The following is a 25,020-nucleotide window of genomic DNA, read 5'->3' as shown; positions in this document are numbered from 1 at the left end:
TTTGGGTGAAAGGCAGGGGTACACCCTGGACAGTTCGCCAGTCCATCACAGGGCCACACAAAGCAGAGGCACTAGTTTTCTACCTGCTATGACTTAGACTTAAACAATAACTGTAGTTTGTTGTTAAAAGATGGTTCTGCTAAGTATAAGGCAGTCAGATAATTACTTACAAAGAAAAAATAAACCAGTCAACCTCATTGCTTACACACATCCCCCACATATTCCATTACAGTGCACTGACATAGAAGAATATTGCTGTAAAACAAACCTTACAAACCCTGCAGTGAATGGTACTTTTATGATCATTTTCAGTGTATATTGTCAAGAGTTGATTCTGCTATGTGGTGAAATTAGTGGCTGTACCTAGTGGTTCTGTGTATTATACTATAGGTGATTTTTAAAAATAAAATAGAAATAAAGTAAATAATAAAATAGAAACAGAAAATAATCTGTTCAATATCAATAGTGTTGCATTTAGGGCTGCAACAACTAATCGGTATTATCGATAAAAATTAATCTATCCATCCACCCACTTATTCCTATTTAGGGTCAACGGGGATCTGCTGGGAGACTCTCCTAGCTCTCTTTGGGTGAATGACAGGGGTACACCCTGGACAGTTTGCCAGTCCACCACAGGGCCACGTAGAGACAGACAACCACACACGCTCACATTCACTCCTATGGGCAATTTAGAATCACCAATCAACCTGACATACATGTTTTTGGACTGTGGGAGGAAACTGGAGTACCTAGAGAAAACCCATGCAAGCATAGGGAGAACATGCAAACTCCACACAGTAAGGTTCGAACCCAGGCCCTTCTTGCTGTGAGGCAACAGTGCTAACCACTCATCCACCGTGCTGCCCATCATGCTCAAACTCAGCAAGTTCAAATGAACTCAGTGACTGCAGTGAGCTCCTTTAGCTAACACCACATTCAGCATCTTCTTTCGAACTCAACTGCAACTTCTATTTGAGCAAAGCAGGAGAAGATAAATCACTAAACTTATAAAAGTATTTACAACTCCAAAATGATAATTTTATAACATTGTTTTCTTTATAATACTCACTGTAGTGCTACCAGTCTTTAATCAAGTGTCATTTGACCCCAAATCATCCATGTTCTTGTTTCAAACCACAGTTATGACGTTTACCAGTAGTTAATATGGCACTTGGTCACAGACAGCTTGGCTGGATCCTTCCCTCTTCTTTAACATTAACTCTTATGAATAAGTGTTTGTATTTAGTCTTGCTCCCAGAATTAGCCTATGAATTTTTTTTTTTTACATGGAAGCACAAACACAGTCGCTCCAGGTGCAATCTTCTCTTCAAGTGTCAGACATAGCTACATAATACAGCTATACATAAATCTCTCCATTCTATGTGTATCCAACAAGCTTTTCCCTTTGGATTGGGGCAGTCAAGCAGCTGCGATTTAACTTCTACAATAGTACATATGTGAAGTTCAATAATGTTTTCTGAAATAATAAATACAGTGATACTCCTCATATCACATAATTATAAGCAACTTCTTCCAGCAGAAAGTGGTTCTTGTGGTTTCTCTGTTCGAAGTGGTCTAAAAACACCCTCCCAACCAGCTGATAAGGTTATCTTCAGCGAGGTAGTGTTATAGTACAGCATCACTAAGTCTGTCTTCACCTGAAAGAGAGAGTCAAAATGTCAAGGAGGATGCACAGGTAGGACACGAAGGAAAACAAAAGCCAACTAAGTAGATACCTCACATTTCTAAGTAGTCATAATCATTAACAAAGTCAATCAAATGTAATCATTTTCACAATATGCTGATCCCATTAGTCTTCATTTCAGCTGATTTGCAAGTGTCATGTACCAACAGAGATTTTTCAAGTATTGCAAAAAACCATATCATTTTTACAATAGGCAGGGCCACATTATTATTACTAAAATAATACTGACACAGGTCTGATGAACTACAGGGAGTGTTGGTATGTGCTCATGACCTGTCAAGCTCATTTTTACTAATTGTTACTTCTCCACTAAACTGATCATACTAGTGTAATTTCCTTTCCCAGCGAAACAGACAATATGATTAAATGCTGGTCAAGTCAAATTTGACTTGGTATAATTACTTAAGACTTTTATATAGGCCTGTAGCATTCAAGTTTCCCAGCAATGGCACTGGGACAGTGGCATGGTAATGACCTCCATCTGTATCACAGGACTGAAACTGTTTTAAATATTAGCCAGGCTAGAAGTAGAAAGACAAAGAGAAACAATAATAGTGTAGTAGTAACAGGGCAAAGAGAAAGAAGTGTGCGTCTCAGGTTGTACCTTCTGATTCCAGATGATGAAGAGGAGAAATGTTTCCCACCAAACAGGAAGTTTCCCTGCTCATGGGATGAGGTCTTGGTTTCCACAGTGACAGGCGTCTGCTCGGGGATCTGTGCAACTTGGAATCTGTGAATTGAGCGAAAAGATATAATCATCCTTATTTTCAAATTACATGACGATGATATTGCAACAGTAATGCACTTTACAGACTTTCTGCTATTTCTCAAAGTTTATTTAAAATCTGGTAATTTTATGTTTGATAAAAATGATCATATGCTTTGTATGTAAGATGTAAAAAAAAAAAAGTGCATCTGACCTCCCCACAGACAATACAGTCAGCTCGCCCTCCTTCTTCACTCCATTCCCTTCCACTTTTTCCTTTACAGTATTTGGCACAACAGCTTGTGTACAGTGTGTGTCGACACACTCTCCCCCGAGAAGAGAGCTCTTCTGCTGCTCACTCGGTGTGTCCAGGGAGGGCAAGATAAGCGTATGGGGGGTCTTCAGGGGATCTTTGAGGGTATCCAGAGGAGGAATGAGAACAGGTGGCCATTTTTTGTGGGCACAGCGGGAGCAGCGGTAGCCATGTTTGGGGGCCAGACCGGACAAGCCAGAGATGGTATGGAGATGGGACTGGTGGGGGCAAAGTCTGGGGAGGGAACGGAACAGAGACAGAGGAGACAGCATTGGGAACCTGTCAGGAAAGAAGACCAGGAGAGGATAAGTTACACTCCATTTTGTGCTACAAAAAGTTTGACTTGGTATAGTGGAAAAACTAGTTTCTTGAAACTTTTATATAGGCCTGTGGCATTCAAGTTTCCCACCAGCAATGACAGTGAGTGACTTAGCATGCACAATACCAGGACCCAGAAATTTACAAAAGCTCATTCATTTTAATATTTCCATTTGTGCTAACTAAACTTGCTGAGCAATGAACCATAAAAAGGTCTTTTAGACTCCAAACACATCCAAACACTGAAGTGAGCATCTTGCACAGTTGTAAGCCTTAAATTTTAATGTGTAGATGGAAAATGAATTGAAACAAAAATTCAAATTGGAAATTTTATCTCTTAGTGTTGTGTATTGCTCACATTCGCCCTGGACTCTTTAATGTCTTTTTTATGTTGCATTTAAGGGCAGAGCAGAAGAGATGAATGCTAGGGAGTGAGCAACCCCAGATAGCCTTTGCAAAACCTACTGTGCGCCCACACACATGCGGGGTTTTAAAGCTTTTCACAATTGTATATATCGTGTGTTTGTGTGTGTGAAAGAGAATGTTCTCGAATCTAAAGATCACATGTCATGGGCAGCCCATTGAGCAGATGGACACTGCCAGGGGCCCCTGAGACCCCTCATTATTGTATTGTGGCACACACTGAATTAAATTGGATCCGATTAGCATCATATTATATTGTGAGTATATTGTGTATAAGCTTTAGTGATTGTGTCAGAGAAGCTAGGTCTCTGCAGAAGACAAAGGGCATTTTAAAGATCGTTCAAATGATTTTTTATGTTTTCTATCAAAGACAGTTGCTGAGCAGTGGTGCAGCCCAGCATGATACTGAACTTCTTAAATTAAACTCTTACTACTTGAGCAGGTTTAATGGCCACAACTTATAGCCCAAGATCTAAGCACAACTATGCTTGGTGGTGTAAATCATGTGACTTCAAGCTATGTGACAACCAGAGAGCTTGTTGGCAGACTGTTGGAGCCTCATGACTCAAAAGACAGTGGTTACAACGTTCACTCAGTGGGAATAAGTCACTGCCAAGTATCAGCATCATGCATGCAGGACCTGCTCTGAATTGTGCTAGTTCAAGGTGGCCTTTGAATGCTTTACTTAAGCATTTACAGAAGCAGTAAATATTTGTATTATATTAAATTATTGTATTATATGAAAGTACATACAAGTTATTTCCTGTTTTAATGTTTTAAGTTTTGTTTTCCTTTGACTTGTGCATACTACCAACTATGCCAGGATTGCAATTCTATCCTTTTTAAGAAGCAATAAAATTGGTTATTCTATCATATTTATTTATCTATTTTCACATGTTCTCTACTTCTGTCTCTTTCTATTATTAATAGATGATATACATAAATTACATATACAGCATTTTGTTGTGTAGATGTCAAACGTAAATATCAACAGTAAATGTATCTGATAATGAAAAACATGGCTGACACAGAATAAACCACCAAACCTTTTGTTTTTCCTCCAGCAACATACAATATACCAATTTTCATGAAAGTTAGAGATTAGCTATTTCTGAATCTAGGTTTATATTATTATTCAGTCCAAATCCTTCTTAGTAGTCTCTCTGTGGAAGAACATAAACTCTCCCTGTCTCTGCCTTAACAACCTGCCATATACACAAAAACACATTCATTAGAGCACCTTTGCAAGAGCCTCTCTTCAGTCTTCAGTCTTGTCCTCTTACAAACCATCCTAGCCTCTTTAACCAGCATGACTTAGCAAAAGTATATGATGATTTGTGTTTATGTTTATATGTGTGTGCGTGTGGTCTCATACTTGATTGAAGAGCCTTTACTCATGGTCATCTGTTTGCTCTCATATTCCAGCAGCAGTTCCTCAAGTGCAGCAGCATTTTCTGAGACACACATACATACAGACAGGTGACACTGATGACGATGGCTACAATGACAGTCAGTCATTTTGTTCTAGTTATTGGTCTCCAGTGCAGACAGATCAGAAGACAGAATTACATAAAGTATGTAGCAGCTTTTGATTTATATCCTGCAAACAGTGAAAGTATATTTGCATTGCAAAGTTTTACTGAAAGCTTAATCCACTAGACCCTCTTCTAATTTCTGAAGTCAACCATCAGTCTAAGATGAAAGAGCTGCTGAGTAGGCAGCACTAGAGACACGTCTTCAGTTTGTTTGCATTGTGCTGTGACGACACTGTGGTCTTGTGGTCCCCACTAAAGCCACAAGAGATGAAATGGCATCGACAACTAGCTCATGAGTGTCATTAATGTTAGAGTGTGCAGAACATTCACCTGTTTTCTCAGTAATGAGGCGAACAAGAACACTGATGGTGTCTTCATTCGGGTCATCAGATATGTAGGGACAATTGTTACCTAAAAAAAGACAGAAGCAGAGAAATTATCAAGTCAAATGTTTTAATTTATTGCAGGACCTGTTTTGTTAGACTGTATCAGTGTATATTACATCAATTTTACTCTGAGTTGCCATGCAGAGCCTGTAAACAAAATGTGACTGTATAGACTGTGTTTGCGCTTATGGGTCGGTTCCTGTAGAAGCAGCATTAGACTGTAGATACATTTAAACAATAGCTTTATATTCATTTATGTTTCAAAATTTAAAAAAAAAAGAGTTCATATTGATCCCCAACTTTACTGTACATGCAGCAGTACTGCGGCTGAATTGGAAAACTGCAGTAACTACCTTTTGTTCTGCCCTTGCAGCTAAGCAGGCTGACCTTCATGCTGCATAAACACACAGTCTGACTCCATGACATTCTTTGTGTTACAGACCACACATTTGCCCATTCTGTCCACCTCTTAGTTCTCTTGTCACTGTCCTCACCAGTAAGTCAAACCCTTTCCCTGTCTGCAGCCCTGAGTCTGATTCTAGCCTTGCCTAACTAAGCCTGGCTTTGCTGTAATTCATCCCCGTGGGTGTTCCTGCTGACTGGAGATGATGAGAAAAGTGCTGGAGTAAGACATTTACCTCTAACCTTAGCTCAGTCAGAACTACAACAGACACGCACTGCAACAAGTACAGTTGCATAACAACAAGAAAGAAGGAGAAAGAAAATTCTCCTGTGAAACATTTCAAGCCTTTCACTGTCCTTTTAGTTATTGTTTTATTCTTATTTTTGTAGCTGCAGTGTTTTACTTCTTTACATTACTGGTCTTCTTTACTAACCCTTGTCCATCATGATGATGCACCACTGCATCATCTGTCCTCAAAGCTGTGCAGGAGGAAGTGCTGAGAGTACTTACTTGCTTCCAACAAATACCATTACATTTGTAAAACATTAACAAATATTACTTTTTATATACAACACTGAAGCTGAAGACAAAAGGAGTGAGATAAACAAGAGAAGGGAGAGAGAAAGAGGAGACGTAAACCATGATATCAGGACCCGAATGAATTATTGATCTGTCTGGGAAAGGAGAGATGGATGAATAGTGTCATGTTCAGATGAGAAAGGGTGGGGGGGTTAGAGAGCCAAGAAGGAGAATAGATAAACTGAGCAGATAAATTGAGCAACAGGGGAATGGGGATTCAGGGAGTTTCCCTTAAGTGAAGGAACATCTTATGTTTCATAACAACGTCCTCAGAGAGGAAGAGACCAAGGCAACACTGAAAACAAAAGGCAGAGATCATTCACAAAAAGCTTCTTGTCTCGGTCTTTGTCTTTCCTCGACAATGCTTGAAATCCTCCATCACATCTTAACACTGGCAGCTGCTTTAGAAGATACTGTCAAACCTAATGGAGATCTGCTGGTCCTGGATCACCCTGGTCACCATTAAATGCAGTACACAGGCCAACCTGCATGTACTATTATCATGTACTATTACTATACCTCCAATGGAGTGTATATGTAACTTTGAATAAAAACTGTATAATGTGTCAATATGGATCAGGTACATGAAGATAAAATAAATCCCCCCATAATGTGGGCTGCAGTTTCATACAGAGCCACAGGTATGGTTACTGTTCTGTTTGATGAAATAACAATCTACAGGTGGTATGATGTGGGTTCTGGTCTGCAAAGAAGATCACTGCTTTCGATATGACCAGTTGTATTTGAACGTTTTAATAAAGGTAAGTTGTCCAAAGCCCCAGGTGTTTTCTAAATGTAAACAGTTTCTTTACGTGTCATGTTCTGTCAGAGGTTCTGCTCTGCTGAGCCAGCAGCTGTTCTATGACACTGCTGTCGCACAGCTTTCCTCTGAGCCTCACACCATCAGGTGAGTGAAGGCAAAGCCAGCTTAGCCTTTAAGTGTGTTTATGCTTATGCACCAAATGCCAGTAACTTCTGGCCATGTGTACTGTCTGTCTGCTACTGCACAGCGAGCCCCAAGATAACACTGTGTAGCAGTGACGTGTAATTCCTGCTGAACACAATAAGTGCTCATTTTTCTTTATTTTGTTCAAACTGTAAACAAACATAAGTGTGCAGTGTTTGCTAAGTTTTGATTTAAACTCTCTCTGACACACATTTGAGTTTGTGCAATTTTAAATTAGTCCACACGCCAGTGAACATTACAAAAAATAAAAATACCAAAAAGTGCATTGTCTGTTCTGTTACACAGTTTTAAAAAAATAAAAATCTGCTCTGAGCAGTGTAACATCCCATGTGACTTCACAGTTTTACTTGCTGTACAAGCCTGTCATGTACAGTACATGATGTACACTAGCATAAAGGAAATAAGGGTGTAGCGTGCTGAGCAGGGGAGGTCCATAGGGAAAGAGAGGAAAGAAGACATGATCTGTTTTATGTTTCACCATTGAGATCAAACCACATGTTGGGATGGTGGAGTTTTTGTCTTACAACAACAAATTGGAATGGAACAGATTTTTTTAGGGTCAAGACCTGGAAAATTGTTTATAGATTGACAAAAAAAAAGTCTCAAAAAGAATATGACTGTAGACTTTTGAAAGAACAGAATAAAAGAGCAGTCATATTATTGTCAGACTGTGTAAACCACAAAGAGTTGGTGTGTTAAAACCTGCTTTCTTGCTTGATTTATTGCTTATATGCCATCTTTGTCTTTCTGAACTCTTTTCAGTTTGCATTTATTGGTATCTTCCTCCCTTTCCTCTATTTCTTTCTTCTTCTGCCCTCTCCCATCTCTCTTTATACTTTGTTCTGTGTTTGCTCAAGTCTATTTCTCTCTGATGTCAGCAGGGTGAGTAAGTTAAGAATGCTGTTTTTCCCCTTTTCAAAAAGGAAGATTACGAGAATAACAGTGCATGCTTAGAACAAAACAGCGTGCGTGAGATGTAATGACCCCTGCGAGGTCAAACTTTGAAAGACAAAAAGCCTCCCATGTGCGATTGAGTGCAGTCATGTAACAGAGCTACACAGGCTGTGGCTGCACTTTGGGCTTGGATTTGCCCTGACTTCTAATGATACTTGGCCACATCATGTGCGTGCGTGTGTGCTAATTTGGCATTTCTGTGGGCATAAACGGAAGTTTCAGTAATCACTCCCTCTGCCACTTTTCTGACTTTTTTCCTGTAATTTCTGTCCTCTCATCTCTTTCTTACCTTCTTTCTGGGGTGTGGCGGTCTCTTCATCTCCTCCTTCTTTCTCAGTGGTGCAGTGGTATCCCTTCTTCTTCAGGATATTGCAGATGAGGATGCCCAGCAGACCCATCACACAGAAGATGGGTACCAAGGCAAACACGGCATATTCGGCAGTCTTTTCCTCAGCGCTGCGGACCACTGTGCCGTTGACCGGACCTGCTGCATCATTGGATGGACCTTTACCCACTGTGCGAACCGTTCTGACGAGTACAGCTACTTAGAGAAAGAAAAGAAGATGAAAAAAAGATGAGTGAGCAAAAACAGGGTCTTAGTTATGATACTTTAAATTAAATGATTTGCAGTATGTGAATCCTGCTCATTTCCCAGAAATAGAGAACAGACACTGCACGAGCATGCGTACTTTTTACACAGGGAGTCTGGGTGGAAACCTCCCCTGTGGCAGTGGAGTGAAACCTGCAAATGGAAAAAGAAAGAAAAGAGAAGAGCATAATTAGAGAGGTGGACAGAAAAGAGGAAAAAAAAGTGAGGGACTGTTTTACAACGAAAGAATGAATCAGCGGTTATAGCCTGCGGCATGCTATGTCCATTGGTGCTCAATGTGGCCTGCCCAATGTGGCGAATGACGTACTGTACTATGTGTGTATGTGTGTGTTTGTGTTTGTGCATGCATGCGTGTGTGCCTTCTTGATCTCTCGACACAGAGAAAACCTCAGGACTTAATTTAGAACAAATGAAAGTTTATATGGTACATATATGAGCAAATCTCTTTGAATGTGAAGCTGAAGTCTGTGTGTGGATGAAGAAGCAGACAGGTAGGTCACCAAAGAGACAGACTGGAAGTCTTTACCCAGGCAGACAGTCACCACAGCTGGCATCGGAGGTCGCAGTGCCGGGGGTTGCAACCTGTCGGCTGAGGAACTTGCAGGAAGCATGTGGGCGGCAAAGTTCTGAGTCTAAAGCATCTGAAAAAGTTCCAGTTGGGCATAACTGGCATTGCACTTCCTCTGTTGGACTTTGAATCCGCTCACCAGCCTGGAAAGACATAAGCCACACTAAATCAGGCAAAAGCAGTTGCAAAATCCAAAAAGGAAACATCCCTCTAATGCAAAGAATGGGCTGTTAGATAAAGAGGTCCTGCCTCTGTGTTGACACTGCAAACACAACCTGCATCAAAACAAACCACGCCAGACCTTCATAGAAGTCCTCCTTATAAAGCAAAGGCATACATGTTTGGCATTGAACAGTGATTTATGGAAGCAAATATCTAGATTTTGTACTGAATGTTGTGACCCAATTATAAGGCAGGTAGGAGGAGGAGTTGAATTCTATGTGCGATTAGTGTCACCTTGGTAGGTTCCTGGCCTGCAGGGCATTGCAGAGATGCTTCCCACCGACACCGCACTGCTGCAGTCCCACCACAGCCAAACACCTGCAGATACGCATGCACGCATACGCGCGCGCACACACACACACACACACACACACACACACAGACACAGACACACACAAGCCCATGAGTCAGTAGAGATTTGCAGTAAAACTGACTGCATATACTTTCTAAGTCATGATGATAAGGAACCAAAATGAATGTCAAGTTTACCACACCTACACCCTTAAAAATAAACAAACAAACACACAGATGCACATATTTACCGTGAGAAGGACAAGAGCTGAGCAGCAAAGGTGGTTCCTCATCTTCTTCAATGTATTCTTCTATGTACATATGATCTAATGGAGACGGAAAAAAACAGATCAGAAAAGGGTTTAATCGAAACATGATTAGGGCCACTTACTGAAGTGTACAAAAAAAACAAAATCAACCGTGTCAGCTTATAGACATATATGGATGACATGCAGTACAACAAGACACAACATAATTGATGACAGTACAACACGTGAAAAGCCAGAACCTTTTTATTGTCACACACACACACACACACACACACACACACACACACACACACACACACACACACACACACACACACACACACACACACACACAGTGCTTACATGGCGAAAAACACCTGAGTCATTTTTGTGACTTATCCAGGAGCGCAGAGTCTTGTAAGTAAGAAGCAGTTGTAAATGCTGTAAATAACATTTAAAATGAATCAGGGCCTTTTTTGGACAGCAGTGAATAAACCAGGGCTTTTCTCTGGCTATTTTTGGACCGTCTGTGCTCACATAGACATTTAAAGCAATTATTCATAGTACAACATATTCATTTGCCAACATGCTGACTTTTTTTTAATCACTTGACATGCTCATTCCTGCTCCAGGAATGAGCATTTCTTGGAGTTTAATTGAGTTTGAAAAATACAGCAGTCATGGATAAATCCAAATAAAATGACATAGTAGGATTGACATATACAATATAAAAAAATCTGATTGTACTGTTTTATTTTGCAAAATAAGATATTTTATAATAAGATATTTTATTATGATTTTGAAAACAAATTAAAGAAAAATTTCAACAATCTGTTAGTCTACAAAGATGGGTCATGTGTTTAGATCTCTGTGCCACAAGCTGCTGTATTGTGTTACAGCAACAGTGCCGTCATCTCTAAAGTTAGCTATTTGCAGTCGGAAAGTATTTGACAACAGTTATTTAAAAAAGCATTACTCCCTACAGTGCACACACAAACATGTCCGTGCACACACAGAGCCAGAATGACAAAATCTGATAATTCTGAATCCGAAATTCTTATAACAAAATTTTTTGTTTTTCCGACTATATTTCTTGCATTCTGACATTGTCATAAGTTCACCTTCAGATTTCACTGTTTAATCATGTTTTATCAACAAGATGATTATGATAGTTTAAAAAGTCAGCACAGGGAAGGAGAGCTGAGTGGATGTTCTGAAGCTCAACTTAAAATCTGGCTTTTCAATTTTGACCTATAATGACAGGTCAAGTGTGTGACATATCAACTGCACCCATAAATAAAAGAAAGAAACTAAATGCATTTCAACGACAGACCTATCCAGGGCCCTCTAAAAACATGATGTTTTAGCACTTTCTTGAGCTGCTGGTGACAAAAAAAAAAAAAAGCTCAGTCATTCTGTTCAATCACTACTTCCACTGTGTCTCACAATATTCTAGCAGTGAGGGAAATTAGTTACAGAAAGAAAGTAATGTTTTCTTATTTGATATGTAGTTAGCTCTCTTTACCTGAAATTATAGGACTGTAAATTCACACACGACTAGTATTCTGAGGGGGATCCGATATGTCATTGTATAGCAACGTTAAACAATGACAGACCTGAGACACGACAGACATTCTCATACTTCGGTCCTTGTGAATTTACTGATATCACACATGCATGTAATGACTGACGCAGCAGATATGCCAGATTGCAATGCTAAGAATGTTTTTTCTTCCTTTTTTGTTCTTTTCTCTTATGAGAAGACAATATGACTGACAGAATGTTGGCCCTAAATAGGCATAAATACAGCCACTGACTGAAGAAAAACATATGAGGCATGTGGGAATATGTCAAACACAAACAAAAAAAAAAAGAATAAGGATGAAAGCGGGACAGAAAAAACTCAAGAAGATATGAGGAGTATTCAAAGTGTAAAGGAAAGTTTGAGAAAGAGTGCAGATGAAGTGTAGACAGGATTTCAAGAGTAGAGAAAGTAGAGAAAAGAAACAGAAAACGAATATGAGAGAGAGGAGAAAGACAGAGCAACATACGTACCCCAGACCTGCAGCTGACTGACACAGTTGCCTTGGCAACTCAATGAAGATGCTGTGCGCACTACTGCAAATGCAAAAATCAGGACCAAACTCAAATATGCTCTAATGTTCTTAAAGTTTGTCAAAAACAGCAAAAAATAAGCTTGATAACCGTCGTATTAGATGCTGCTTAGACAAATGAAAGACTTGATAACTAGAAAATTTAAATAAAAAAAATCTGAAATTCTATAAGTCTCAACTGGTGAGATAAAGCTAAGACTAAAATGCAAAAAGAAAAGTTAAAGAAATAAAACAAAACTCTGACAGACACAATTCTGTGTAGCAGAATGGGGAATTCAGTGTACCTGGCTGAGTCATATACTGTCACTCTGACCACAGACACACCCCTTTCATCCTTAGGACACACCCCTTCTATCACAGCTAAAACAGTGTGAGAGTGTGTGTATGTCTCTGTGTATATGTGTGCGTGTGTGTGTGTGTGTGTGTGTCTGTGTCTGTGTCAGTCACCTACATGAACAAGTAACTTCACAAATTAATGCACAGTCGGGACATGCTGTTGAGGTGTGTGTAGTGTGTGTTTGTGTGTTTGCTGACCGCACGTATTGTGGCAAGAGAGTTAATGCGTTTGAGTGTTAATTTGCTTACTTATGTTTAAAACATATTTTGCTACATGGTCAAAGGGTCAGAGAGTTGCATTAAAGCAGCCTTACCCCTACACAAATCACACACACACACACACAAACACACGCACACACCCACACACACAAACACACACCCACACACCCACACACACATCCATCTGGGAGGCCATAACATCCAGCCAACACTTAGCTGTGCCTTAAACAAACAAGAAAATAAAAAATTTCATGGGTGTATGATTTTGGTCGGACAAGGCTCTGCGTACTGAAGCATAATTTCGGGGTGAAAAGAGAAAACATGAGGGTAAATCTCTAGTTTGAACTCTGCAGAGGAAGAAAAGAGGGAGAAGGGAGGGAGAGAGGGATGGAAAGAGGAGAAAGTGGTAAGGAGTGAGACTGCTAAAACCTTAACCTGATAGCATGATATATATATAGAAGCATTTGTTAAAATGCCATACAGACCAGAGCAAGAGGCTAATTACAAGTCACCCACGTGCACATACTGTATATGTGCACACAGTCACACACAACTGAAAAGAAAGGGGGAAGAAATGATCAATACAACGACAATGATAGAGCAAGCAAAATAAAAACAGGACCTACAATTAAGTACCTCTTTTTTTGGAAAGTGTCAAGTAACAAATTGGAACGAGTTCGAGTGGCAGAGGAAAATTTGCTTTCCACAGAGAACCTTACTTGACCTCCAGAAGTGCAGTTGCAGAAACAACTGCACATAAACCTCAGCAGACCAAGGTAAAACTGCTCTATCATGGGCTGAATGCATACAGTCTGAAATTATCATTATACAGCAGCACGATGTGGTTCAAAGGTTGGATTAAAAATCAAACGTAAAATAAAAAGCCTGGTGAGAGCTCAGCATATGTAAATTTATTGAAAAACCTACTGCATGTCAGTTCAGACTGTCTTTACTGCTAAAACTGTTTTCACCTGCTTGCTAAATAGGGAAATAGCAACACACTAAATGAAATATTCATGCATCTCATGTATTTGTATTTAATTCCACTTTTTCCAAGTTTTTTTTTCCGCCCCCGCCCCAATAAAGATGTGCTCGCCATGTGTGGGACGTCCACTGGACCTGCAGGCACGTGACCACTCCACGTCCACATGTGGCCCTCTCTGCTTACAAATACCCATCATTCTCTTTTTCCTAAATCTATAGCAAAGTGGTGCTAAGACTCACAGCAGTGCAGAGTTCTTTTCTGTGCTGTGATGGCCGAAATGCTTTAAGCAATATTAATTCTAACAGTTACTATAAACTATAATGAAAAGAGCCATACTTTCCTGCTAACAAAGAAGCTACAGCCAGCAGCCTGTTAACTTATCGTAGCATAAAGTCTGGAAAGTCTGTCACAAGGTAACAAACTGCACAAACCAGAACTGTAAAGCTCTTTTATTAATATGTCACATCATGCTTATTTACTCCACATCAAAATCAAAATTATTTTACTTTGTTGAGCCCCTGTCAGTGAAGATTATGGCATCTAGCTTAGTATGAAGAGCAATAAAAGGAGAAACTAATGAAAAACTGAGTAATGAGATTGACTTACTAGAGTTTCTGATGTTGACACTTAGCTGAGTTGGACACCACCTGGTGAACTTCATAAGCTATACTGAGGTGGAGATACTCACTGGCTCGCAAGACAATAAAAAGTAGATGGTATCACTGCCTTTTAACAAAGGCTTCATATAATCCCAGCTGAAACTAGTTCTTTGTCTGTTTGTTGTAACTTTTGTGTCTCTCTTCCTTAAGCTCTCACACTTTGCTTCCACATGATCCGTCTGTCCTCACTAACCTGTCTGAGTTGTCTTTCCTGTACTTGCATTTTATTGTTTGCATGTTTCCTTTTTCATGACCTGGTGTGTTTCACACCTGGGCTGTTCATGTGCTTCGGTTTGGCTGCAGTGAGATGGATGAATGAGTTGAAGGAGCCATGAATAAAAGAGAAAGACAGAAATATGTAGACAGAGAGAGGAGGAGAGCGTTTGTTATAACAACACATTGACACCTCCCAGTTTATCCCAGCACAGACAACAGAGAGGCCAAATGACGTCCACCCACAATGCCTTCATTTTATGGGGATGGACAAAAACAACAAAACAGGATAAATATTCAGAAATAGAGTTAAAAGGGAAGGGGGAGGAGCATGACAGGTTTTCCCAACCTGTATAAAACAGCAGTTACCCAGTGGTGCTGTTTTGACACTTCAAATAACATGTCGCGACAACATCAGATGACCAGTCACATTTTCTGTGTTGTTCAAGGGACCTAAAAATAACAATAATAAAGAAGTAATAGCAGAGGCATGACAAAAACACGGGCATCATTCTATTTTGTGGTGGTTTTTGGGGTGAGGACCAGAGTCACAGCTAATGTGTTTGGAAAGCTTTTTCTGGCCTCTTGATGTCATGCAGCAGCTGAGCTGAGAAATCCTACTGGATGAAGCCGTGAAGGAAGGAAGGAACCACAAAAGAGGAAACACAAGAATGAGTGCGATTTTCCTCGCCTTACAGTTCGAGGTGACTGAGCAGCTGAGGGGATCAAGTGTAAAGCAGGGTCAGGCCACCAAGCTATTGGCTTCCGAACAACGAGCCGTGTTTCTTAAGAACAGGATCCTTAGACCTCAGACTATTTTATTTTTAATGCCACAATGTAATTAATGTCTACAGGTACAACATTTTCCATAACTTCTATTAGCTATAGCTTTATAACTGATTCTCATATATACTGATTCTTGAGATGCATCGTCATCATGTGCATTAAAATGTGACTGTGTTTTTTTCATATAATGAAAATCTATTGAATGAAATAACTTCTTTTTCTTTCTTGTTGCAGTCCCACACTTAATTTCCCCTTGGTTTTCAGGCACACCTTTTGTGACAAAACAGAATGGGTGTACAGTCAGCCTGTGTAGAGTATGACTTAAAGACTACAAAGAAACATGGACCCTGAGAATACATCAGCTAATTCAACACATCTCAATACAAGGAGTCTTCTGATCAATGTGGAAGTGCCGTCAGCCAAGTCAGAATTATTATGGCAGAGGTGTGAGTATGACCATAAAAACCTTCGCTCCAGAGAAACCTGGGATCTGAGGTTATAGCTGAATGCTGGAGATTATAATGTTTATAAGGTTTATCAGCAGCGTTTGCAAACCTGTGGCATCATGACACACTGACAACTACAATATGCTGCCTTATTGAAAAAGGTCTGCAGCAGAGTGAACACTTGCACAAGGTCGTTAAAACACATGATCTTATCCTTTCTTGAACCTTCATCCATTGAGGTTTGCTGAGGGGTTGGTGACACTGACAGGTATTGTAATAGTTCGTATGAATAGAGTATGACATTTTGACTGTAGTAGCAGCAATGGTCGAAACCTCTCCTTTCATGGTTTTTAGGACCATGAAAAGTTAAAATATGTTAAAATATATTAACTGCTTGATTGATTGATTGATTGACTTGCTGTGTCCTGGAAACTTCTGACTGGAATAAATAAGAACAGAATCCTACAGTCCCTGTATGTTTAATGATGCATCATCAGAAAAAGACTAAGTTCAAAAGATTACTTTACATATTGAGAAATCCTGCTGTCTTAGGCTCATAAATCCTTTAAAAACCCATTAGATTATCTCAGACATGCATTGTAACCAAGTTTAACAAGGTCTTTAAAAATTCCTCCAGAATTCTAACTTTACAACAAACACAACAAGATGTTGCATGCAGTCAGAAGTGGCTGCATTCGCAAACTGAAAACAGCTCATTACTGTAGCATGCTGGCGTAATTTAATAAAAAGGTGCAGTACACTGAACGCTGAACGTGCTTCTGAAGAGGCTGATGAATCCCTTGGGCCGTTCAAAAGCACTTCTATAGATGTGGATTTCCCTTTCGTCATAAGGTAGAAAGCCCTGATAATAAAAGTCAACCACCAAGTTCCCATGCAGATAATGGCTACCTATCCCATAACATAACATAGCCTTGGGAAACACCTCATTGTGATGCACATGAGGTGCAATTATAAAAGAGTGAAATACAACACAAAATAACTGAGCTGGCAAAAAAAAGGTTTAAGGTAATTACACTCTATTATCCATTAGACATTTCGTGGACTGAGAGATAATGTGCACGTGTATAACAGCGACGCGATCAGGACAACCATACCCTCTGTTTGACTTAATGGAGGTGCCCATTATTGGCAAATGAAAGATTTACACCAACACACTCTACGTTAGTGCTCAGACAATATCTCATTATGGGGAGCTCGACTGATAACCAGGCAGGGGTTGCCTCTCGACACATGTCTGGAGATGCATCCACTGTCTCGTTACGTCCGTCATTCCTCCTCTCTGTCCTTGGGTTGACGTGATGCCAGCTGTCATGTTTTCCAGTGGAACTGTACACCGAAAGAAACCTAACAGGCTTCTCCTGTGTCTCTACTGCACACTGTCCAGGCAGATAAAAGAGAAAACATGCAGTAAGGTGCTAACTTGTTTACAGCTTGGTGACACCAGACTGTACTCTGCAGAATTCCTCACAGCTACCATGATCGCATATGCAAACAAAAAAATAACGTTAGTTTTACTCTTTACAAACAGATGCCACATCTTATAGAAAGTCTTTCATTCACAGACGCTCAATTCCCACTAGAGTTGCTCTTCAACTGGCAAGTGGACATGAAAGTTTTGTAGATGTAATGTTGTGCTGTTCTTCAAAGCTTAAAAACATTGAGAATCATTTTGTTATTCAGTGTGTCCAAGAGCAGACTAGTACATCTTTCTAATACTGTAACACACCAGAAACCAGCCACAAACTCATTCTGGCTCCTAAACAACCGTAAAAGAATTCAAACTCTGCTTTAATTTATTTCTCAGGCAGAGCATGGGGCAGCCTGAGTTGCAAAAATTTGTGTGACATTAGGTATTTTTCAGAGTCAGAGATATTTTCCCTTACATCACCACCACCACCACCACCAACAGATGATGTTAATCAGCTCCTGATGTTCTACAGCCTTAATTTTAATGTACAACTCGTAAACACATATTAGCTCTATATAAAACTCAGCACACATGCATGCTATAACAAACAATTCCTATTGAGACACACACACACACACAAATAGTGTAAAAACAGCACTTTCAACATGCAGGATTAGTAATTACCGTTTTAGTCACTGGAAAAAGCCTTTCATCGCATGTTTGTGCAGATTTCATGTATAGTTGTCATACAACCATTCAGCATTGTTTTATTGTAAGGGTGCACACTGAAAGGAGCTGTTTAAAGTACATAAGCACTACTTGCTGGGGAGTTAAAGGTGGTTAAGTAGATTTGGTTATTTGAAGGCATACAGTGGGTACGGAAAGTATTCAGACCCCTTTAAATTTTTCACTCTTTGTGTCATTGCAGCCATTTGCCAAAATCAAAAAAGTTCATTTTATTTCTCATTAATGTACACTCAGCACCCCATCTTGACAGAAAAAAACAGAAATGTAGAAATTTTTTCAAATTTATTAAAAAAGAAAAACTGAAATATCACATGGTCATAAGTATTCAGACCCTTTGCAGTGACACTCATATTTAACTCACATGCTGTCCATTTCTTCTGATCCTCCTTGAGATGGTTCTGCTCCTTCATTGGAGTCCAGCTGTGTTTAATTAAACTGATTGGACTTGATTAGGAAAGGCACACACCTGTCTATATAAGACCTTACAGCTCACAGTGCATGTCAGAGCAAATGAGAATCATGGGGTCGAAGGAACTGCCCAAGGAGCTCAGAGACAGAATCGTGGCAAGGCACAGATCTGGCCAAGGTTACAAAAGAATTTCTGCAGCACTCAAGGTTCCTAAGAGCACAGTGGCCTCCATAATCCTCAAATGGAAAAAGTTTGGGATGACCAGAACTCTTCCTAGACCTGGCCGTCCAGCCAAACTGAGCAAACGTGGGGGAAGAGCCTTGGTGAGAGAGGTAAAGAAGAACCCAAAGATCACTGTGGCTGAGCTCCAGAGATGCAGTAGGGAGATGGGAGAAAGTTCCACAAAGTCAACTATCACTGCAGCCCTCCACCAGTCGGGGCTTTATGGCAGAGTGGCCCGACGGAAGCCTCTCCTCAGTGCAAGACACATGAAAGCCCACATAGAGTTTGCCAAAAACCACATGAAGAACTCCCAGACTATGAGAAATAAGATTCTCTGGTCTGATGAGACCAAGATTGAACTTTTTGGAGTTAATTCTAAGCGGTATGTGTGGAGAAAACCAGGCACTGCTCATCACCTGCCCAATACAATCCCTACAGTGAAACATGGTGGTGGGAGCATCATGTTGTGGGGTTGTTTTTCAGCTGCAGGGACAGGACGACTGGTTGCAATTGAAGGAAAGATGAATGCGGCCAAGTACAGAGATATCCTGGAAGAAAACCTCTTCCAGAGTGCTCAGGACCTCAGACTGGGCCGAAGGTTCACCTTTCAACAGGACAATGACCCTAAGCACACAGCTAAAATAACAAAGGAGTGGCTTCGGAACAACTCTGTCACCGTTCTTGACTGGCCCAACCAGAGCCCTGACCTAGACCCAATTGAGCATCTCTGCAGAGACCTGAAAATGGCTGTCCACCAACGTTCACCATCCAACCTGACAGAACTGGAGAGGAAATGCAAGGAAGAATGGCAGAGGATCCCCAAATCCAGGTGTGAAAAACTTGTTGCATCATTCCCAAGAAGACTCATGGCTGTACTAGCTCAAAAGGGTGCTTCTACTCAATACTGAGCACAGGGTCTGAATACTTATGACCATGTGATATTTCAGTTTTTCTTTTTTAATAAATTTGCAAAAATTTCTACATTTCTGTTTTTTTCTGTCAAGATGGGGTGCTGAGTGTACATTAATGAGAAATAAAATGAACTTTTTTGATTTTGGCAAATGGCTGCAATGACACAAAGAGTGAAAAATTTAAAGGGGTCTGAATACTTTCCGTACCCACTGTATCAATGCTGTTTCTCCCAATTTTCACCATTTGCTAAAATAGACTTAACATCTTCTAGCTATTGCTTCCACTTGAGCAGAGAGATGCAAGTGTGCTATCGTTTTCTTGTCTATCTCTTGCCAAGAAAGTTAATTACTGTATTTACCAAAAGGTCTAACTATTAGTTTAATGGATCTTTTCAAAAACCAGACCTTTGGGAGTGTTAAATATTTTAAACAACTCCATATGAGTTCAGTATTGTATTATCATTTGTGCAGTATATACAGGATGGGATATGATGAGGGCAAAAAAATATGAGTAGATGAGCAAGAAAGTCTGATTTTGCAACAACGCCTTTGCCCACAACATGGAAGCCACAGACATACACACTCACATCCACATATATTCCTGGATCTGAATATGCTGCGTTTTGAGTTGTGCTCAATATTTCGATATTAGTGCTGCTACAGACCTGATGTTTAATTTCCTGCTTTGTTGGCTACATTGTCATTACTCAGCGGTTGTTTTGAAACTGCACATATCTGTAGCGATCCTCACATGAACAACTGTGTGGATCCTCCCCAAGACATCACACACACACATATTCAACACATACATGCACAGTCACTCCCCCGTGCCTCGTCACAAAGAGTTTGACATGGTGCTGTGTGATTTGCTCTGGCAACTGAAAGCCCTGGTGAGTCCCTGGCGGGTTTAGCGAGCAGATTGCGGTTGCTTTCAGATTTCCTCCCCTGGAGCTGGCCCGTAGGGTAGCGAACATCTACTGCCTCCTTTTCTTCATTTCTTAAAGCTTATTTTTAAAACTGTGTCATTACACAGCACACAGTACAGTGAGGAGGAGACAGAGGGAAAAGGTTGTGAACTCAGGGAGAGATTACAGCTGTCCGCCTTTGTTTCGAGTCTGAACCAAATCTCATGATATGTGACTGAGCAACCGCTCAAGGTATGAACCACAATACAAATACAGTGTGTCAGTATAATGTGTGGGCAGCAGTGGTAGAATTCACTTTGTTTTCTTAGGTAAAGTTTACATTAATACTCACACTAAAAGTAAATGTCCTACATTCAAAATGAAGCAAAACTACAAAGTATTGATGCATTTAGATGTATTGTTGATGACAGTATTAATAAAGCAATAATTATTCCAGTTAGTTGAGTTCTTTGTGATATATGCCAGTATGTATGGGTTTTGGACAAAACGAGCATCACTGTTTTTACTTTTAAAGCATTTTTTCTGAGCAAAACCCTGTAAAGAAACTTCACACGATAAGTAGGTTGAAATGTGACATAAAACACGAGACGAAAGAACAGACACGTCCGGGAAGTGACACTTTTCCTTTCAAAAGAATGAATCATCTGCAGCATGACTTGTAGTTTGCTCACCTTCTATAAAATCATGAGAGACCTGCATATTAGCAGACAAATACTGCAGAGAAACTGCACATTGTTCTTCTGAGGAAAGTCTCACCGCCTGAAGGAGACTGCCTGCTGCGCATTTAGTACACTGCTGTCCAGAAAAAACCGCTACTGATTCTGCTTTGCCATTAAAAAATAACTTATAATTAAGCTTGTGTGTGTATGAACTAAGAGTACGTGCGTGCCAACGTATTTCCAGGTTTTTGTGTCTAGGTCTCCCTGTAATTATAGTTCTCCACCAGTCAGTGTGTGGAGCACTGAGCCAGCTTGGACCAGGATCTGTGGTCGGAGCAGTGGGAATTTCTTTGGCACGGAGCTCTCTGGCTGACACTGGGGAGGCATACAGGCCACTGTATGGGGGATAAAAGACCATCAGGCAGTATTCCCAGCCACTCCAGCTGGACGGACGGACGGACAGATGACAGGACTTGTGAGCTAATTAAAGATTAGCCCAGTCTTTGGCCTTCACATGGACACATGCTCCAACAGATTTGCTGGAGTGCATCTGTCTATGTTAAGTTACCCCTAAGTTTGTTATCAGCTCCAAGCAACAACATATACGCTTTGACCTGTCCTCACTACTTATACCTCTTGTTCTCTCTCCTTTCTCATTCTGTCTTCCTTTCTCTGCCCAAAACCCAAGTATGTACAGAGTACAGCAAATGCTGGGTGGGGTAGCGCACAAAATGAAAAGTTAAATTTGGCTCAGGACAAATCCACACTTACATTTGTAATGCGCCAAATGACTAATTAAGGTGTGTGTGTATTATTACAGGTGCCAGCCTTGCTGCAATTAGCTGAAACATCAAGTTGATCACACTTTGTGATGGACAAAACAATAGTTACACACCTACAGTACACACTAAAACAGTACACAGTCCTCAAAACAATAATGTGCCAAGGCGATGTCTCTCCTTTGAATTGTGTACTGCTCTCAGGGGGGAAGATGTGTTAGGATTGTGTGTTCAAAAGCATTTTGTGGCAGGCTAGAGACATATCACACACCATATCACCATTAATAAACTCAAAACTGAAGCAGTCAAAATAAAGTCTATTTGATTTAACATGCTGTTTCGCTCTCACTAATCTATGACATCATGAACCGAAAATAAATATAGTTATTTTCAAGTAAGACCAATATACTTCAGTGTCATTTAAATCCATAATCTTGGAAAAACGTATTTGCAGGCTGAAACACATGGCAGCCCTCTACAGGAACATGTGCCCACTGTGATTATGTGATCTTAAAAAGGCTTTCAGGTCAAGTCCGTTCAACTATTGTGATAAAGAAATTTTTATATTTGCGATATCCACTGTATGCAAGAAATGGATAAAAACTGACATGCGGTCAAAGTATTTGACAGGAAGTTTGCCTTTTCATACAATAAATATTTACACGTCAAACATTTAAAGTGCTGTGTGAGCCACACATTGACCTCTCTTCACTTGTGGTGTGATAAGATGATCCAGATCCAGATCCCTTCCTTAAAATGCCTGTATGATAACACAGGGAAGAGCCCGTGAAGCTGTACGTGAGCCTCTTCGAGTGTGTACATGTGTGTGAGAGAAGCCAGCCAGGAGCTTGTCTGTATGGTATAGTTTAGTTTAGTATAGTTTCACTCATCCACGTTGTTGTGGGCTCGTTATTCAGCAGCTTCCTGCCAGAAACCTCAGTATGGCACACAAAGTGATGACACAACTTACACACACACACACACACACACACACACACACACACACACAAATCAGGTCAAGCAAATAGGGTAGGCTCTAACAGATACTTTATACTGTACGCTAATTCTCTGACACACACTCCATTTTCTGGCAACCTCTATGCAGTCTGCTTTTACAACAGACCTGTAGATTTTTAGTAGGACTTAATGTGACTAAAACATATAAAGATTTATACAAAACATCCTATGCACTTCATTAAAGAGAGGGGAGAAGGCTCACTCTGCTAGTAATGCAATACTAAGGTTGCCAGTTACCTGGCAAAAACCCAAAGCAGCAGGCAACTTGCCCGTGACGTCATCCCGTGGCCATCACGTTTGCGTCAAGCATGTGCTCAGTCTTGTCATTACAGCACGACATAGTGTCTGACATAGATATGCTCCATATAAGTTTATTCAACCGAATTAAAGGGGTTTCCTGCCTACATCGAGATATTATCTGTTAAATGACGTGCCGGTAAACTGTTCCTAAATGCTGCTATCACATATTTTAGTCACAATACGAACAACACAGCAATGTCCTATGTCGATGCACATATTATAACAGAGCCTGCACAGACAGACAATGAACTCTACTCAGAAACTTCTTTTCCTCCATAAAGAGCAGCGCTAAATGGATTTGCACCGTAGGCTACACGCCGAATGAACAGGCAGACGTGTGAACACACACGAAAGTCATTTGAGTACATTACCGCCGTGCGTAATGTGGTCGTGACCGGCTTTGTGGCGAGAAAAGCCTCACACTAGTCGGCAATGAGTGACACATAGTAACTAAACTACCGGCTTCAGCAGCCATTCACACTCGAGCAAGCGTAAAAAAAAGTTGTCAGACTTACCGGTCTGGTGAATAAATGCAACTGAAATCAGGGTTCGGATACGAGCTTCGTCAGCTGGAGTGGACCGAGTTGGTCGGTGTACTTTATGTAGCGTAATTTAAAGACGCTCAGGAATGGATGAACATCACAACGCCCCGCCTCCTGCTTTCTCTAGCTCCCCTAAGTGTGAAAAAAGACAAAACACTGCGCTGTCCCTGTGAGCTCACAGTGCGTCACCGCTGAATCCCCCTGGTGCGCGTAAACCCCCTCTGTCGGCCGTACTTTGTCCACACAGCAGGTCGCAGAGTCGGTATAAAGAGACCCCAGTGGTCTTAAACGATGCTGTTTGCATAGTTTTTATTGACATTTTTTTAGTTCTCATAATGACAAATCTTTAAAGTAGTCTGCCAAAAGACACAAGCACTAAGATTTTATTGAAAAAGATCAAAACAATCAAACACACAGAGATAGACATAATATTGTAAGTAATATCTGAGCCGCTAAATGACTACATCCTTTAGCTCAACTGAACCAGTAAGTCAGCGTCACTCAGTGAATCACAATATCTGCTGGTCTCTCTGCTGAGACACATGCAGCTCTGTGCTGCTGTCTCCTCTGCCTCTTCCATTCATGGCACAGATCATCACTGTTTAATGCAGTGCGCAGAGATAAGCGAGTAGTAACTAGTGCGCATGTTCATGAGAGAGTAGAGGCCAGCATTTGTATCTGTGTGTGGGTCTTGAATACCCTGCATTCACACAGTCTTTCTCTGCACTGCGGGACGATCATTGGCACAATACACTTCACTGTGTCAGTGAGTTCAAGTCAGATGAAAAGTAGAGTGACACAGAAATGTGGTGGCAAAAATCACGATGGTAAATTTGTATGATCTGTAGGAGGCAAGGAGGGGTCAAAAGTCACGTGATGATCTAATAAAATTAGTGTAAGCACAGACTGCAGTTTGCAGTGTAGTGTGAAACAGGTGCCAGTAAATACCGTTTCCTACTGGTATTTAAAAGGAAGACTGTTGTGAGCAAGGAGGTGCCAACCTGATGTTTTTCAGAAAAGAGAAATTACATTCCAAATATTTTTGTAAAAACTGAACTTTGTGAAATTTTTTGTTGTGTAATTAAAGCGTAAA

The 25,020-nt window shown here is 40.5% G+C and overlaps 1 protein-coding gene across 2 annotated transcripts; it reads right to left on the bottom strand.

The window, feature by feature from the left end:
* Positions 1-741: 741 nt before the first annotated feature.
* Positions 742-24,100, bottom strand: relt (RELT TNF receptor). 2 transcript variants are annotated; one of them, XM_026315571.1, is made up of 11 exons: positions 23,901-24,100; positions 10,232-10,306; positions 9,924-10,007; positions 9,426-9,610; positions 8,979-9,031; positions 8,579-8,833; positions 5,331-5,411; positions 4,841-4,919; positions 2,626-3,003; positions 2,310-2,435; positions 742-1,658 (listed from the first exon to the last, which is right to left on the bottom strand). In XM_026315571.1, exons 2-11 carry the CDS (start codon positions 10,271-10,273, stop codon positions 1,655-1,657), a joined length of 1,287 nt encoding a protein of 428 aa, XP_026171356.1. In that variant the 5' UTR covers positions 10,274-10,306; positions 23,901-24,100; the 3' UTR covers positions 742-1,654. The 2 variants fall into 2 exon arrangements, with proteins under 2 accessions (XP_026171356.1, XP_026171365.1); XM_026315580.1 differs by having other exon boundaries at positions 8,579-8,830.
* Between the last annotated feature and the right edge of the window lie 920 nt (positions 24,101-25,020).

This window comes from Mastacembelus armatus, chromosome 13, assembly GCF_900324485.2.
Source record: "Mastacembelus armatus chromosome 13, fMasArm1.2, whole genome shotgun sequence".
Lineage (NCBI taxonomy): Eukaryota > Metazoa > Chordata > Actinopteri > Synbranchiformes > Mastacembelidae > Mastacembelus > Mastacembelus armatus.
The sequence above is the reverse complement of the archived record's forward strand: the minus strand, read 5'-3'. Positions and strand labels throughout refer to the sequence as shown.